Below are 17,783 nucleotides of genomic sequence, written 5' to 3'. Positions count from 1 at the left end.
ACCCTAAAAAATAATTACCATATAATATACTGAAAATTATATTTGATTGTAGAAAAAAAGTGAAGTTATCGCTCCTAATAGATGCCTGATTCTCTGTAGTTGAGGGAATAAATGCGCCGAGCCCGTTTTTTAATTTTATAGTGTATGGTATTGATGTTTACAAAACAATTTGTTTCCAAGAAAAACAGTTGTTTCTGAGAAGCATCTATAGTAAAAAAAATATTTAAGACATTTAACTAATAATAAAACAATTAAAAATTATTCTTAAAAAAAAAATCACTGAAAAAGTTTTTTATTGACTTAACAGTGCATAAACTAGAAACATTTCTCAACTCCCAAGTCAGTCAGACATTTTGAACAAACAGGCACTCACTCTGTTACTATGCACTTATGCCTGTAGGTGGCAGCACTGACAACCGTTTTGTGTGTGTGTGCGTGTGCACGTGTGTTGAGAGAAAGGCATGCATTAGTACATGCTGACAGTCCAACATAGAAAAAAATTAACAAAACAAGAACATGTTTATTTGTTGTTGTGACTTCAAGTGACACTATCAGAGATCCGGCTCAGAACTTTTCTTCCCTCTTTTGTGACCCTGGCAACAACAAGAATATAAGTCACATATTCAAACAAGTGAAAGAGCAAGTTGAAAAATAAAAACACTGCTCGACATTGGATCATCCTTTGAAAATGCCTGACACGTGATCGAGAGGGAACAGCTTGCGATTTCCGTGGTACCCTTTTTTGGCGGTCACTCCGCGGCCCTCGTCCCTCCGGCCTTATTCATAAAAATTGTCCGTCCCTGACCCTTATTATGTTTTATGGTTGTCATCACATTTTGTTCAGCATCATTTACTGTAGGTTCAACATTTTAAGTAGCATATTAAAGGAGGGCGGCACGGTGGCCTCACAATACGCAGGTCGTGGGTTGGAATCCGGCTCCGGCCTTCCTATGTGGAGTTTGCATGTTCTCCCCGTGCCTGCGTGGGTTTCCTCCCACATTCCAAAAACATGCATGGTAGGTTGATTGAACACTCTAACTTGCCCCTAATTGTGAGTGCGGATGGCTGTTCGTCTATGTGTGCCCTGCAATTGGCTGGCAACCAGTTCAGGGTGGATGGGCTGTGAGAAGCGGTACAGATAATGGATGGATGGATGTTTCTGTGAATATTTGAATGGCGGCTCACAGTATGACTTTTAACAAGAAGTTTACCTGATGCTTGGGCTGCTCGGACTGCAGACATTTGACTTTAGATCGTTCTTGCTCCAGAGCGGTGTGTAGTAAGGTCACCTACAAGGAATAACGAAACTATGAGGCGGCGATGAACAGGACCTCACGCACTCTTTTTCATGCTTTGTTCAAATCCTACATTAGCCCTGCCGACTAACAACTTTTACTGAGCCAATGCAAATGTTTCACTTTAGAAAAGAAAATCTTTCAATCTTATATGCATTTGAGCCTTTTATTGTCACTTCTGTTATTACAGAGCTGGTGTTTGGGCCCTAACAACAAAAGTCATTTCAATACAAAAAGTGCAACCCAACCTGCAACGAGAGCTCCTCTTTGATATGCAGCAGCTCCTCCACTTGCAGCAAAATTTCCGCTTTGTCTTTCACTATAAACAAACACACACAAAACACTCATCAAAACCTATGCCAAACTATGTTGCCTTAATAATGCCGCCTGCTGGCATGAAATGGAAAATGCCCTTGATGTGCAAGCAGTTAGCATCAATCGTCACAGTTTTTAAGTAACAGATATTACTGATCTCGGTGCAATTAGCTGGCAACCCGACCTGCGACCCTAAAGAGCAGATCAGCACTATAGTCAATGTATGGACAGACTCACTCTCCCCTTGTTGAAGCATCTTGAGTAGCTGCCCGTTTCTGGCTTTCACCTCTTTGTATTTGACCTGCAACAGATGATGCGAGTCGTCAGTGTGTCTCGATAGTTGCCCACGCTGTACGAGACATTAGTGGTCCCACCTCCCACTGTGCGATGGTCTTTTTCAGATCACGGATCTCCTGGTCCTTTTTCTCGAGCTCATACTTCAGCTGCTCGGCACGAGGGTTCTACGACAAAAGGAGGAGAGGTGACGAAAAACTTCGGTGGGCTCAGCGAGAAAGGCACAGTGGTGGGAAGTAATAAAGTATAAACACTTGAGCTTGATTAGTGTGTGAATGAAGATTCTTTTTCTGCCACCATGAGAAAGGTTAGTTGCATTTTTCTTGCCGTGTTGTGCGCACACTCACCGGCTCTTGCTCCGCCGACGCGTCACCATCATGTCTGCCGTTGTACTGCTTGCGCCTCTTCTCCCGCTGGATTATTCGGCTGACGTCGTCCTCCAGCTTGTTAAAGAAACGCTCCTCCTGGCCCAGTCCCAGAGCAGAGTTGGCCACTTCCTGGTGGGGGGACTAGCATGTTGTGTTATCTAGACCCCCTTTGAATGTGAATATTATATATGATGGAGCACAAGATAGGGCGTCGGCCACGTAATATGTTCAGGAGCCACAATTCATTTTTAAACCGGACAGTTGGGCCAGGTCAAGCAGCCATTAGGTCAAATAAATGCAGTAAAAAAAACACATCACTTTTTAAATGTTATTTTTAATTACTTTAATTATTAGTTAACTATCATTTCATTAAAAAAATAATGAATTTTGTTTAAAATAAAGACTCCACTCATGTAATAAATGCAAAACGTTAAATACATTCCAATCTTTTATTTTACTATTTGCAATTATTATTGAGCTATTATTGAGAAAACATTTACAAGTGCTGTGTATTTAAAATAGTTGATTTTACCCGTACTCATTTTATTTAAAATAAATAACTTTTTCAATTAAAAAGGTGACATTTTTACAGTTTTTTTATTTTATTTAAAATAAACAATGTATAGTGTATGGAAAGTTGGTTATTTTTTTATTAGCATTTCATTTACAAAAATAAATGAAACAATGATTAAACTTAAAGATATGCAAAACTGTTCTAGTTAAAAAAATCTTCAATGAATAAAATACAATGGATAAATGAAACAATTATTTAATGAGCTAAATACATTTTAGTTTTCCAATTTTAGGGGTAAAAAAAAGCCAAATAAATACAGCAAATAATATAGGACTCTTGCTTGATAATGTAAATGCTTAGCAGGCTGGACTAGATAGCGGAACGAGCCCTATATGGCCCGCAGGCCATGCTTTGCTCACCCCTGCATTCGATGCTCACCTCTTTCTCCTGTCTCCGGTTCACTTGTTCTACAAAGAGCAGGAGTAAATCAATTATTACAATGAAAGCATTTTTGCTGGTGTGGTCTTGGAGTTTGTCTGACCTGCACTGCCTTCAGCCTGGAAGTCTTGTAAAGAGACAGTCTTTTTGTCTTTTGCCTGCACGTTCTTCTTCTTCTTCTCCTTCTCCTTGCCGCCGCCATCTTTGCGAGACTTTGGTGAGGATGCGTGGTTGCTGCTGCCTCCTTGCTGGAAAAACAGTGAGGTGCTAAGGAGTGGAGCACAGTCGTGCTCTTGCAAATTTTCTACTTGTGCGAGACAGATACTACACTTGTATAATTGTTCATGTCAAACTAAAGGGAAGGTTGATGGAGCTAAAGAGGAGGGCGAACCCTCATGGGACAAGCCAAAAGGAAAATAAGCAGATAATTGTACATTGAATATACAGTAGCACCTGGGGTAACGTGGTTTATGGCAGTATGAATCACTAAAAAATTGAATATAAATATGTAATACACACTGGTTAGCTTATTTTGTAGTTATTATCATTATTTCTAGTGGGAATATTGAGTAATACAAACGTAGTGTGTGTCTTTGTCTGAAGTACCTGTTTGTTTTGTTCGTACTCCAGTTTGCTGAGAATCAACGCCTTCTCCAAATCTGCCTCGTACATTTCTGATGTCATCTGTGGTGAGAGGGCATGTTTTAGATATGGCACACACGCGCACACACATATATATATATTTATAATGAGATTGGCATGAGCCTCCTTTACCTGCTCATCCCTCTGCTTCCACTGCTGCCAGCCCTGTTGGGACGATGGGGTAGCACCGTGCCCCGCTGGGGCAGCGCTGAGGAGCTCGGTAGCTATTCCCGAAAGCGTCATGCAAGGCGAAGGACCATGAGACTTCTGCGGGATCTTCTTGAAGGCCAGATTGCGAAGCTGAAGTGAAGACATTGCACATGCTTGTTCAAGTTACTTGGGTTAAAGGACATTCAAATCATTTGAATTTATAATCGCCTCAACATAATACGTATACATAATTCCCCCTGCATTTTATTGTTTTACAAATTATTAGGACTCAAGATGTGTGCATGGTGCCTCTCTCTATAAATAAATATATGTCAGGGTAACCTGCAGACATAAGGGCAGGGTGAGCAGTGGCTAGAGGGTATATTATGTTATAGCATGATTGCTGATCCAACACAGACATGTTATTAAAACTCCTGGAAACGGCTTCCCCCTTTCTCACCTGATTGGCTTCACTTTGCTGCTGTTCCTTCTTCCTCTTCTTCTTGTCTTTCTTTTTGTCGTTGCCCTGATTTGCTTTGCCCCCTCCGGACTTTTCCAGACGCTGCTTCCCCGAGCTGGCTTTGTTGGTCGTCTTCCCGACCTCAGAATTGTCCGAGTCGGAGTCCGAGTCGATCTGAAGCAGGGCGAAGCGCGAGGCGGTGGTGGGGACCATGATGGTTGACGATGCCATTGAGGAAGCCTAATACTGATGAGGGAAGAAGAACACTTCGCTGAGAATAACATTCCAGTCACTGCTACTTTTACGTCATATTATGACTAAATACTGATCGTTTAAATTGTAGAAATGTTATTTGATTGGCGGCTAGCTGCGCATAGCATCTTCGTTTCCACAAAAGCTAAAGCCGGCTTATTTTTCTTCTTAGCGCCCCTACAAGTACACAAATAACGACATTCTACGAGGGTAAAAGGAACTTACGCTGTTTTGTTTTTAAATACACTTGGCGACTTATGTCGAAGAGTGGCGACGTTCGGAAAAGTTATCCAAGTCTTACTTTCACCTGTTAAAAGAGAAAGGGTTAGCTCTTCCTCGCTAGCTGCTAGCTGGTTTTGGTACGGAAAATCAGAAATGCCAAAAAGGACAAGTTCGCAATTTGACGTGCAAACACGCGTCCTAAATCTTAGAGCTACATTAATTTTATTAACGTTCACTTAGTCATAATGATATGATGATAAAATAATTTATTTGAAAAGGATAACGTAAAAATTTTTTTTTCAAGATTACTCTAAACATAAACGTCATCAAAGTATTTATTTTGGTTTTCTTTCTTTTTTTTTTAAACAAATAATTGCATGTTAATATCCATCCATTCATCCAACATATAATTGGATATTTATATTCATCCATCCATTATCCGGGCAACTTATCGTCCATTTATTTATATTGTACATTTACTGTACTTATTTTATTTGTGTCATTTTTTGATATTATGTATTTTTATTTTATATTATTCCATTAATTATTTGTCATTTATTTTTACCTCATAGAGCATCAGCCAAATGTATCACAAGGTATATTTTAAGGATGCATAACAAGTACAACAGGTACATTATTTACAACACACTCACATATGGAATTATAATTATTGTGTCTTTGTGAGTGTAGTACTTGGCTTTAGTTGTTTTCAACTTAGTTCAAGTAGTTTTGTAAACAACCACTTCAGGAATGTTACAATGGATTTCAGTAATACCCTCGTCGATATGTGACCGTTAGTTGGTGCTTGGGCTCCCTCTAGTGGTTTGCAAAGTAATCACGCTCGAAAACAGTTCGGTTGCATATAACTAAAGATTAATAGATTTGCAAATGAGTGCTTTAACATTAAAATGCATAACATTTTAATCAACGCATTGTTGAAGCAATTTTAATAAAATGGTTTAACTAAGTGCAGTGTTCACCGTCAACCTCTGCATAATGTTATAATAGGTGATGATATTAAATATATTATTGGGGAATAAAACATCTGCCTCGTTTTTATGATCACCTAGGCCTACAATGGCACTGTATTTTAATGTTAGTAGTACTTGAAGAGCTAACTTTTTTTTTTCAGTTGAGAACCACAGCGATAGCATGTACAATGGATCTATTCTGTTGTAATATTATATTGTCTTTTGGTACTATTATATATCAATGCCAGTTTTCCCATACAAGGTAATAAAAGCAACCTTCTTCTGCCTTGTAATGCTCAACAGCAAACACTGGAGAGCAGACACACGTCAGGTTAATTTTTAATACAAATATGTATAGCAATCCAAGTGTCATTTCAGTCTTTTTTTCTAAATTACAATTAGTGGAGGCTAAAAATTTAATTTATGTGGATCATCATAATGTGTGTATGTGATTCACTTGACAAGCAGTGTGTACGTTGCGTGATCTTCAGTATTGTACAGGAGTGTGCGCGTGTGTCTGTGTGTGCGTGTATGTGCGTGTGTGCACGTGGGGGTGCGTGTGTGTGGGGGTGTGTGTGTGTGTGTGTGCATCCCCAGTGTCTGGTTAGGAGAGATAAGAAATTTGGCCTTAGGGATTTTTTTCTCTCCAGTTATTTGGGATGAGGTTTGAAGACAAGTAAAAAAAACATGACATAGTTGCTGAGTGAATGTTTGACAGGCGTGAGTAAGTGTCTGAATAAAAAGAAGTTGATCACAACTTTAGGTACAATAATATCAACGGTAGTGATATCCATTTGAATGGCTCTTCAATCTTCACCTTGGAGACTTCAGGCTGTTGATGTGCTTCTCCACCTCCTCAGCCATGTCAGGGAAGCTCCTGCTTACATCCAGACGTAGAACGTTCTCTTCTTGCCCTTCCACGGGGAGCTCCAGGATATCAAACTGGGAATCCAGAAGGTCTGCCTTCATGAAATGTCCCTTGCGGTCCACCATCCGCCGGCGGATGACCTCATAATCTCCGTGCAAAAAGAGAAAGAAGACATCGGGAAGGGAGTGGGGAAGTGGAGGGGAGGAGGTGGAGGTGGAGGAGGGCAGGGCTTTGGCGCCGTGGAGGAGGATGATTCTGTAGAGGCGTTTGAGGGCAGAGCAGGCCACCAGTGCATTAGAGTGGGAACATCTTTCACTGCAATGAAGGACGTACACATTGAACAGTTTGATCAAATTTAACAATTAAAAAAAAAAAACGGACATTTAATTCATCCTTTCAAATAAGCGCTAAAAAAAGACAAAGCAGAGCACACAAGTGTGGGTTTAATCCCTTTGATTCTCACTGAACTGCTTTTTTTTTATGTGAAGTTGTCACGCAAATTTTTCAAACATTTTCATCAGATGCCAAATTGTGTGATTTCATTGGAGTTCTGAGGTTCCACTGTTGTAATGCCTTCTTATGCTAAGATGGCAGTGTCCTAAATAACTTTTGCACTGTTCTGTTTATAGCGTAACTAATAGTATTAAATGATAAAACAAGCAACCATATTCATTTGTTATAGCAGATTTTCAAGACTCTCTAAAATGGAAGCACTCTTCTATCCTTATCACCAGCATGATAACGGGCCTGAGATCTGAGGCCCAAGATTCCAAACTGCACGTTGACTCACACGAACAAGAGTTTTGCAAGAGGCGGAAACTGTCGTACTTAAAAAGGGTTTTGCGCTTAAGAAAGCACTGACGGATTTCAACATGGACAACTTGGGAGAGCAAGCAAGCGCGAAATGAAGTTTGAGGTGTTGGAATTGGAAGTGTCAGTGCAAGAGGCAAACAAACATTACTGAGAAACATTTTCTGCCAATTTTGCCTCGTTTGCTTGCGCAAACATTCAGTAATTCAGACCGTGAAGAGGAAAGGTGGAAGAAAGTCAGGGATGAGCGAAGACAACCAGACTAAAAGTCTTTGATGTTGCAGGCGATATGGTGGCACACTTTCAGCTACTTTCAATTTTCATTGGCCTCTCTCTCTCTTGCAAATGGCCCCGCCCCCCAAAAAAATGGCAAAATGGTTTTGATCTTTCGATGATAATTTCATGCTTTTGATTACTAAATCCCCTGCCCTTCATCATTGTGTGAGTGTGGGTGGGTGCCAGTTTAGTCACACCTTTCAATGACGTCATGTAGTCTCAGAAGCCAAGGAAATCTATCCTGAAGAGAAAAGTAAAAATATATTTTACTTTTAACAATCATGGATGTTTGCATGAAAAACATTTAAATAGTCCTAAAGTTACAACCTCAAGCCCCTTTTTTTCTGGTAAATGAGCACATTCACATACATGCAAAACTTACAATGATAATACTTGAATAATCACAAAAAATAATGAAAGCATCCATGGGCCCCTTGAAAAGCACGATAAATAGTTATGATTATTACTGTTTATCAATAACAGTAAAAATTACAATATTAAAGTGAAAATTATGGAAACAGTAAAAAAATCTTACGTAATTTCAAATAATGTAAAATGATGTTAATACTAATATAGTTACTAGATTATTGTTAAAATGAGATTAAAAACATTTTTAACAAATGTTCATTTAGTTATACAGTGATATATTATAATTTAATCATATTAATATCAGAACCACAAACTAGTTAATTTAAGGTGGAAATAATGAAAAACAAAACATCCATCTAGACATTATAAGAATATACTTTTTTTCAAATAAGGTCTTGGAGTTAAAAAAAACAACTTCACATTAAGACTCTCACAAAACAAAAACAATGCACGTCTTTTTGAGTAGCATTACACAAAGTCAAAGAAAAAGCAAAACGGACAGAGCACGGTTGTCATGTAGTCAACAGAAAACAGATAAGAGGAAGCACATTTTGTCCCATGTCCACCTCAAAGCACGCTTGCCTTCTTGCCTGCAGCCAAGTGTGATAGTAATACAAGAAAGCCTGACACTCATCCAACATGTTGCCAAAAACTGGCTAATCATTGCTTTGGTTGTTTGAAAAAGAGAACCTGTGCAGCACAGTGCCGGTACAAGTTGCACTTGAAAGCACAGGTGTGACAGAGGCTTACCAGGGGCAGCCATGGCACATTGCTAACATTGGAAATGCTGCCAAACGTTGTCATCAGATGTCCATGTTTACATTCCTCTAAGTGGGAGAGGGACAGAGCCCAACCAGAGATAGTGAAAAAATTCCAGTCATTGATGTCCCCAGATTTTTTTTTTTTTTTAAACTTAATGTTATTGCTTTTAACTGTAAATACACCACAAGGATCCGTAACAATAAAATACATCACAAAGCTGATATTTTTGCCCCAACCGTATTGAAAATGAAAAAAAAAAAAAAAAAAAAACGTTGACTCAACTATATTTGTAAACAGTGAGCATCGTGCTGACAAGATGCCAACTGACCTGGTCAGTGAGTGCTTCTCCGCGAGCCATCTTGGCCACATTCTCCTCAGGGTGGAAGCTGTCGCCCTCGTGCAGCGGCCATCCCAGCTGATTCATCAACACACACACACAAATTCAGGTGATGATGTCAAAAATCACCTGAGATTAAATGCCGGAGTGAAGGCTTTAATCACCTTTTCCGATAGGAAGGCCCCCAGAGCGCTTCTGCATGAGTAACACAACAGAGCAGTTAATATCTATGTACTACTGTGGATGCCTCTAAAGCCGCACAAAATTTCGGTGGTTCAAGACTGGAAAGACGTCAGTTCACGATTCACTGGTTTTACTCTTTGGCTTTTTGACGAGAAAAATTTGAGTGAGTTATGTGAAATGGTTTCCAGTTTTACACCCAAACGCTTCTACATTTGTTACACAATTTATGAAGTAATTGTCATGTTACAGAGTTTAACTATATAAACCAGTTTACTTAAATTAAATGAGTTGAATCAATACTTCTACTTTTACATAAATAATGTGTGAGTTGGTAATTATGCCACTTTCCCATACTTGCCACAACCTGACACTCCCATGATGATGTAGATCATCCTGCTGGAGCAAAAGTGGATACACAAGCATACATTTTACACCCCAGAAGAATATTTGTACATCATGATTATATATATATATATATATATATATATATATATATGTGACTTATGGTTGACTGCGGTTTTCACATCATTGGTTGTAATATCACCAATCACCACTAGATATGACATGTCATCGTCGCGCTTGCACTGGTTCTTCTATTTATTGCGGCTTTGGAATAATATGCTATACATACATAGTATCTCAACAATATTAGAATTTTGAGTGCGTGTATTTTTGTGATGAAATATACAACATTAGTTCTTGCACTTAATGTTGGTTTCTTGTTTGAAAGTGCGTCGTCTTCTGTTGCCCCCTGGTAGCACTGATAAGAAATTGTGCCCTTCCTGCATTTAAGTTGCCCGTCCCCAGTGTAACGCTTCTCCACAGTTAACAACACGATAGCATGTATTGAAAGAATATTTTAAAGTGTTATCACTAAAAAAAAAAGTATCGAGTGTATTTACTGTATATCTATTTATTGTGTGTCTCTGAACATCCATCCATTATCCTGTTCGGGCCAGTTGAAACTAAGTCGAACTGACCTCGGGCGAAAGGACTGCAGTCAGGCCAGCCTCCACTCGCAAAAACGAAGTCGAGCCAGCCGCCACTGTTATATTTCATACTGTGCATCACGGTGCATTACGGTAATGCGCCGAAACCGTCGTGCTGTTGGTCATCTTCAAAATAAAATCTAACAAACTCCTGATTGCATGTCAGTGGTTTGGATTTAAAATATTGTTATTAAACGTCTCTGTTCACACAGGGGGAATGCAAAATGTCTCAGAATTGCACCAAGAAACGTTCTGAATTGAGACAGAGAGAGAAATTAAGTGTGGCTGACATTACAACCGATTAAAAAAAAAATCAATACAAATTCAGTTTTCGTTAACCCGCAACCAGCCAAGGGCTGGGGCAGGCACGCTAGGCCACCCCAGGTATCCAACCAAAGTCCTTTGAATGAAATCTGATGTGCCATTTCAAAATAAAACGCAGAAGAAATTTCAAAATTTGACAGTTACACCCGAAAGTTGAGATTTCTTCTGCATTTTCTTTTGAAATGCCACATGACATTTCATTCAAAGGACTTTAATTGGATACCTGGGGTGGCGGAGTGTGCGAGTGGTCTGGTTACGGGATAACGAAAACTTAATTTTTCATGATTTTTCATAATCTGATGTATTGGTCAAAAGTTGAGATTTCTTTGGACTTATATTTTGAAATGCCACATCAGATTTTAAAGAAAGTACTTTGGTTGGATATGTGGGGTGGCATAGTGTTCCCCAGCGCTGGTCTGGTTGCGGGATAACGGAAACTTTATTTTTTATGATTTTTCGAAATCTGGTGTACAGGTCAAATTTTCTATATTTCTCCTGGCTTTTATTTTGAAATGCCACATCAGATTTTGATGAAAGTACCTTGGTTGGATACCTGGGATGGCCTAGTGTGCCACAGCACTGGTCTGGTTGCGGGATAACGAAAATTTAAGTTTTATTTTTTTTTTTAAATCAGTTGTAATATCAGCCATTGATGAACAGTGAACATTAATTTTTCTTTCTATCTCAATTCGGAACATTTCTTGGTGCAATTCTGAGTCAGTTTGCATTCCCCCTGTGTGAACAAAGAAGTTTAATAACATTATTTTAAATCCAAACTACTGACGCGTATACTTGAGTTCCACAGCTTTTATTTTGAAGGTGGCCAACAGCAAGCGCTTTCGGCACATTACTGTAATGCACCGTGTTGCACAGTATTAAAAATAACAGTGGCGGCTGGCTCGACTTCGTCTTTGCGAGTGGAGGCTGGCCTGACTGCAGGGCGAAACGTGGACTTCGCTCTCGACTGTTCGCCCGTCAGTCGCAGGGCACAACCAATCACTTAGTTCATTCACACCGTCACCGAGCTAAACAAGTTAGTTGTTAAAAGTAAAACACAGACCTGGCACCAGCACCATTGGGAAGATTACATCACCAAACAAAACGTCATCACTCCATTTGACAATTAAAGGGACAGTGTCCAAATTATCCAGATGCAAAAAAAAGCAAAGACGAGGTCAAGCCAGCCGCCACTGTAATTTTTTTTATCCTGTGCATTATGGTTATACGCCGAAAGCGCGTGCTGTATGGCACTTTTAAAATAAAAGGCATGCACTTTGGTTGGATATCTGGGTATCCGACACGATAGCACGCGGTGTCCAAAGTCACATTAATCCAGTACAAATTTGCAACGGTTCATGCAGTCGACGGACACTACAAGAGGAGGAGCCTTTGACGGCGTCGAAGAACCTAGCCTGCGAATCGTCTCTCTAGAATTTGGAAACCACGTGCAGTCGGATCAGCCGGAAGTGACGTATTTCATCAGAATATGTTTCAAGAAAAGTTAAATATTTCATTTTGATCATTTAAATTATTTTCTTATGCATACTTTTATTCTGGTCAAATTAATTATTTCGAGACAGAAAAATGTATTTTAAAAAAGTATCCTAAAACATGATTTTTTTCTTACAAATTAGATGTTATTTTCCCAATGTTGCAACTCATTTGTTTAACTATTGAATTTCCTGTTTTCTTAACATGTCTTTCCCCCCCCAAAAAACTGTAATAAAATCAGAAATACTTTATTATTCAATCTTGTCATATTCTAATGAAGTGACCATTTGCCCAATTTTATTCTGAACACGTCAATGTGACGTCATGTGTGCAGGGGCCCTTTAAATTGGATCTACAGAGAGAGAGTGCGGGAGAGAAAGAGAGGGAGAGAAAGGGAGCCCATGAAGAGAGAGAGAGAGAGAGACAGAGAGAGGCTGACTCCATGCGGTCTGTGCTGCAGCTGTGGGCAGCAGACGTGCACCATCTGTCCATCCTGCTCTTCCTCCTCCTCCTGCATCCGTCCATTCATCCATCTCAACAGCTTCAGATGCGCTGACATGCCGCGTGGAGCTTTGCGTCAGAGCCTCACACGAGGATGAAAATGCTCCGCTTCCGCAGCCCCAGCATCCGCTCCCTGGAGAACCACCAGGAGATCCCGTGCACCATCCGCCTGCTGGACGACTCGGAGATCTCCTGCAGCATCCAGGTAGGGAGGAATCATCACAATGAGTAGAGCAGATGGAGGGAGAGCAAGCTTTTGCACACATGCTCATTGCGTACCGGTGTAGTTTTACATAACGTGTTGTTTGACGCTGGTGTAGCGCAATGCACATGCTGCCTCAAAAATGCATAATTACATCAAATAAGCACCCCAAGGCAAAATAATTATTTTTGTGTATGTGCTTAAATGCATGTGTGTTGAGAGAAGTTAGGTGAGAAGTTTGCCTCTAAGTACAGCGATGATGGAGCTCCATGGGTGTGGTGGACGAGGTATTGACAGTAATCAGTCTTATAATATTTTTTGTTTTAATCATAATTATTATTATGGGCTGCCATCAGCCACAGTGCACGACCCAGCAGTCCAAATGTCTGCATGTGCATGATGCTTTATTGTTGGATCATAATTAGGCTCCAATTAAAAAAAAATAACTACAATGTTTTAATGCTTCACATTGGATTCAATACACAGAGCTTCAGCTTCAGATAGCTGTCTGAACAATTCTGCATTTGTGAGTAAGTATGACATCGTTCACTTTTGCTTGACATTGTCAGGGAATTATGTATATACAAAATTAAATAATAACTAAAATATACAAACCAAAAGTATAAACTTTACATGCCGTTTTTGTCCCCATTTTTCCAGATTGTCCACCAAAGTTCAATTGCTCACAAATGTGTCCGAATCTGTTTGAGTGAGCGCTTCCCCTTCAATTTGATAACCCAGCCACTTCACAAGTTTGGCATGTCAAGATGCTGATTTGAATGCATTCCCATTTTGGTTGGCCACAATAAAATGTCGGTAAATGTTTTACTATATTGGTGGGAGAGGAGCTGGGGGGTAGTGTCAGAAAAATAGTTAGTTTTTGGAAAAAATAGTCAACAGAGTGGCTCAGTAAAGTCACTAAGTTGGTAACATTGAGTATTTGTTCACTTTATCCCAACGTATTAGCGCAAACAAAAAGGAAAACGTTTTTGGTGACTTTAGAGGCGTTTGAAGTATGTGGAAATTGTCCTGCACTTCTAGGTGACTGCTTTTATTTCTCTTTTCTTTTCTTTCTTTTCCAGAGTGTACTGTTTAATGGCTTTGTGTTGCCAGTGTGCCGTGTGCTTGTTCTGTGCACCGCTGTGCATATTTCATGACCTCTTGTGCCTCCTGCTCTAAGTCACTCACAAAAGCAGCAGCACTTTTCTTGCTCATTACTGGTTTAATTTCTCCTTTCTTTCCATAATGTGGGTCGGTTGGCCCCCACATTGCAGACGTCAGTAGAATGTTGTGTGGTACAAAGATGTATTTTAATGACTGCCTTTGAGTCCTTTATTGCAGAAAACATTATGTGGGTGTGTGCTGTCAAATTCAGTGGTGTCATAACTGTACTGCGTCACGCTAAGAACTGCACCTAATCGTGTTGAACACAAAATTGCAGAGGGTCTACTGGAATTGTTGTTGAAGACACATTTGACCATGTGCTGTGAGATTGTTTAATACTGCACAGGGAACTCATTCACAACATGCAGTTAGCTTCCACAGAGAGGCTGATTGGTGCTTCTTTTTTGGCTCCAAACAGAGTTCGAAACAGGCTTTAGATGTCTGCGGGCGACATGTTGACGACTGAAGCTTGAATGGATACAGCAGTTTTTTTTTTACATTTTTATTATTATTATTTTTTTTAAACAAGTTATTGAAGCTAAAAAAATGCCCTGTTGTCAGCAACCTACAACCTTTTTATTCTTCCTTTTTTATTAGCAAAAACAAACTCTAAATAGTGACTCTATTTCTACCTTAACACAAATCTATCCTTCCTCCATTACTGTTAATTTACACGAATGATGCGACACATGCATGATTTCACTCCCTCAGATGAGAATGTGAAGTGGAAGTTTCCCACAATGCCTCATTATGCCCAAACTTTAAATACTAGTTTCCCTTTCTTACGTGTTCCATAAGATATTTATTTGTTGAGTGTCTTTACTTAGCAATATAGTGTTAGAAATCAGGTGTCCTTCTATATTTTGTAATTCGTTAACCAATAGTTTTGTTGAGAGGAACAGTGGGTGAAAGGGCAGATGTTTTTCATTTTGTATTTTCAGGTTAGACACGAAACAAAAGAATCTATTGGTTATTGAAGTTTACGACTGATCGTTGTGTGTGTGCGGTGCTACGGCATGTAACACACTATCGGTCCTGTCATGCATGTATGACAGGAGAGACAAATGGAGATCAATAACCGGTTGACCTCACCTCCTTGTGAATGCACGCTTCCCCTTCTCCATCCCGTCTTTATTACATCATTCTCTTCCCTTACCTCTTTTCCCTTTTTAACCTCTTGCCATAGCACCTTTTCTCACAGTCTCTTGCTCTACCTATCTTTTTTTCACTGCTCTCTCGGTCCCGTCCCCTGGCGTGTCTGTGACACATCATGTATAATTAAGAGAGATCAGTGTTCCTCATGCAGCTGACACCCGTCAGCTGTCGCTGAGGCTTTTGCATGGTGAGGGTCAGACAAAGACAAATTATTAAAAAAGAATAAGGTGGAGTTACGAGAGAAAATTTGTAATATGAGACAAATGCAATTTTCAAGAAGGCATTGTAAAATGACCAGAGATGGGCACTGTACCCTATTTTGTCTGTCCGTCCTCCATATAAATACACACACACACACACGTATATATATATATATATATATATATATATATATATACATATATTAGTGCTGTCAAGTGAGTAATTTTTTTTAACTAATTAATCACAAAAAAATTCTAGGATTAATCGCGATTAATCACAGTTTTCAACTACAATTTTTTGCAAAGCTTGTAACAGATATTCACTTGAATAATATCTTGGAATTGAAAATCACTAAATATGAATTTAATTCAAAGACTGTTCTAATAGCTTTCTTTGATTCTTGAATATGATCTAAATGGAGACATCTTTAGAGGGATTTTTCTTCAAGACATTTATCAAAACCGCCCACAAGCGTCACACTCCAGCAGTGTTGGTTTGCAAGGCCCAGTGGTAACTTGAACACGGTGTTTTGTTCTGAGACTTGCTAAAGATGTACAGCTAATATAGTGCAATATTTGCAAAGTATGCAAATTATTTTTGAAGTAAATCAAACTGAGTTAACTGAGTTAAAATATTTTAATGAGTTAAAAGAATTTGGATTAATCACCCGAGTTAACGCTTTAATTTTGACAGCCCTAATATATATATATATATATATATATATATATATACTTACTTCATTCTCATAACACAATTGTTGTCATTATATGACTTCTTTCTTTCATGTACTTATTTTTTTTCACTGTGACCTGCCAGATACTAAATCAAATATCACGTCGGTGTTGTGTGTATGTGCTTGTCAATTAGTTTGTAAACTGTATGTGAGCACAGGTGTTATTACAAGCACTGTTCCAAGCAGATAGACGTGTTATATAGTTTTATGGTATGGTAAAGAGCTTATATTCTATTTGTGGGCTGTAGCACTTGCAGGCATCCTGCAGGTCACCTTATCAATACATCATTCATCTATTACAGCAAAGTAGTTTACTATGTTGGGATCGTTTTCCCACTTCATTTGCCTTTTATGAAACTGTGTATGTGTGTGTGTGTGAGGCGGCTTTTGATAGTATAAGCAGCAGCGACGCAGTTCTCAAAATTGTGTGGAGAAAGTTAAAAATGACTGGACTGTTTCTATTCCTGTCATACTCGCCCGCTGTCTCTTTGATGCTGATCTATTTTCTGACTTTTACCTTTGTGGGGTGATAAAATAAAGGCACGGGAAATGGGTTACAGAGTAGAAGGATTATGAAGGGAATTTAGGTGTGATGTAGTCTTCTTGAAAAGTTAAAACCTGGACCTATTTTGGCATTTTGACCATTTTTCATTTTATATTTAAATTTGGAATTTGTCAGTGCTCTTTCAGTAGTTTCAATAGAACAAATATGTGTATTTTCCTCAAACATAGACTTACAAACAGCGGACTCTGAGAAATTTATTGTTGTGCAGTGGTCTCTTGAGTATGCGTTTACGACGCAAACATGAGCGAGAAATTGGATTAAACTATTAGAGTGCAAGGGCTGATATCTTAAAGGGGAAGTCAACCCCCGAAATTATTATTTTCAATTTTCTATGCACCTTCACTAGTTTGTGGAATTTGAGTTGAAGCAGCAAAATCCACCTGTTTTTAACCATCTCTGGGGGCAGCCATTTTTACACTTACTGAAAATTGAAAATGACATCATAGGTGCTCACAACTCAGGGAACGACCAAACACATCTCACCTGTTTTCTGAAGCTGAGCCATGATTGGTTGTTGACTAATCCCTGTTGATCCCTATTGACCTAAACAAGAAGCATGTGATTGGCTCCAAATAATTGTCAAGCATAATGATATTCGGGGATTTCTGAAGTTCAACTTGGATGTTGGAGGTAATCACCTTACTCGTATCACACGACATTAAGTACGCCAATGAGAGCCACGAGAAGAGCTGTACAAAGACTTTGCCTTTACAAATGTGCTCAATAAAGCTATCAATTTATGTGTTCATTATTTGGCTTGTCATTTGTGTAGAACTGTGACACATCAGCCAGCTTGCTTTAATATTACTGTTTTTGGGAACTCGCTAAGATTCTACCCTTTAACACAAATGCAAATTTTCTCAAGCAGTATGAAAGGACCTGCTGATATTAAAAGTATAATAAAGTTAAATTTGTCCATACGTAAACATAAC

At 39.1% G+C, this 17,783-nt stretch overlaps 3 protein-coding genes across 9 annotated transcripts in view; 1 reads left to right on the top strand and 2 right to left on the bottom strand.

The window, feature by feature from the left end:
* Positions 1-276: 276 nt before the first annotated feature.
* Positions 277-5,120, bottom strand: gkap1 (G kinase anchoring protein 1). Of its 2 annotated transcripts, none has more exons than XM_088295735.1 (12): positions 4,954-5,120; positions 4,477-4,722; positions 3,999-4,166; positions 3,831-3,908; positions 3,328-3,472; positions 3,225-3,253; positions 2,252-2,413; positions 1,985-2,071; positions 1,848-1,911; positions 1,544-1,614; positions 1,212-1,289; positions 277-593 (listed from the first exon to the last, which is right to left on the bottom strand). In XM_088295735.1, the coding sequence occupies exons 2-12, from the start codon at positions 4,705-4,707 to the stop codon at positions 552-554; spliced, it is 1,155 nt and encodes a 384-aa protein (XP_088151861.1). In that variant the 5' UTR covers positions 4,708-4,722; positions 4,954-5,120; the 3' UTR covers positions 277-551. The 2 variants fall into 2 exon arrangements, with proteins under 2 accessions (XP_088151861.1, XP_088151871.1); XM_088295745.1 differs by having other exon boundaries at positions 2,252-2,401.
* A 1,128-nt stretch (positions 5,121-6,248) lies between these two features.
* On the bottom strand, positions 6,249-17,437 carry LOC148344274 (gluconokinase-like). Of its 3 annotated transcripts, none has more exons than XM_088295705.1 (6): positions 17,335-17,437; positions 11,900-13,023; positions 9,508-9,538; positions 9,335-9,421; positions 8,073-8,116; positions 6,249-7,044 (listed from the first exon to the last, which is right to left on the bottom strand). In XM_088295705.1, the coding sequence occupies exons 4-6, from the start codon at positions 9,362-9,364 to the stop codon at positions 6,735-6,737; spliced, it is 384 nt and encodes a 127-aa protein (XP_088151831.1). In that variant the 5' UTR covers positions 9,365-9,421; positions 9,508-9,538; positions 11,900-13,023; positions 17,335-17,437; the 3' UTR covers positions 6,249-6,734. The 3 variants fall into 3 exon arrangements, with proteins under 3 accessions (XP_088151831.1, XP_088151816.1, XP_088151824.1); XM_088295690.1 differs by having other exon boundaries at positions 6,249-7,104; positions 17,335-17,431; XM_088295698.1 differs by lacking the exons at positions 11,900-13,023; positions 17,335-17,437 and adding an exon at positions 10,507-10,602 and having other exon boundaries at positions 6,249-7,104.
* frmd3 (FERM domain containing 3) overlaps positions 12,683-17,783 on the top strand; it is a 40,866-nt gene continuing 35,765 nt past the window's right edge. For 3 of the 4 annotated variants that reach the window (XM_088295667.1, XM_088295658.1, XM_088295647.1), the window contains exon 1: positions 12,683-13,036. In XM_088295667.1, the coding sequence (XP_088151793.1) occupies positions 12,926-13,036 (111 nt within the window). In that variant the 5' untranslated portion in view covers positions 12,683-12,925. The remainder of the gene's footprint in view (positions 13,037-17,783) is intronic. The other variant, XM_088295676.1, reaches the window with a different exon arrangement.

This window comes from Idiotropiscis lumnitzeri, chromosome 1 (assembly GCF_059441095.1).
Source record: "Idiotropiscis lumnitzeri isolate Australia: NSW breed Sydney's pygmy pipehorse chromosome 1, RoL_Ilum_1.0, whole genome shotgun sequence".
In the NCBI taxonomy this organism is placed as follows: domain Eukaryota; kingdom Metazoa; phylum Chordata; class Actinopteri; order Syngnathiformes; family Syngnathidae; genus Idiotropiscis; species Idiotropiscis lumnitzeri.
The sequence above is the reverse complement of the archived record's forward strand: the minus strand, read 5'-3'. Positions and strand labels throughout refer to the sequence as shown.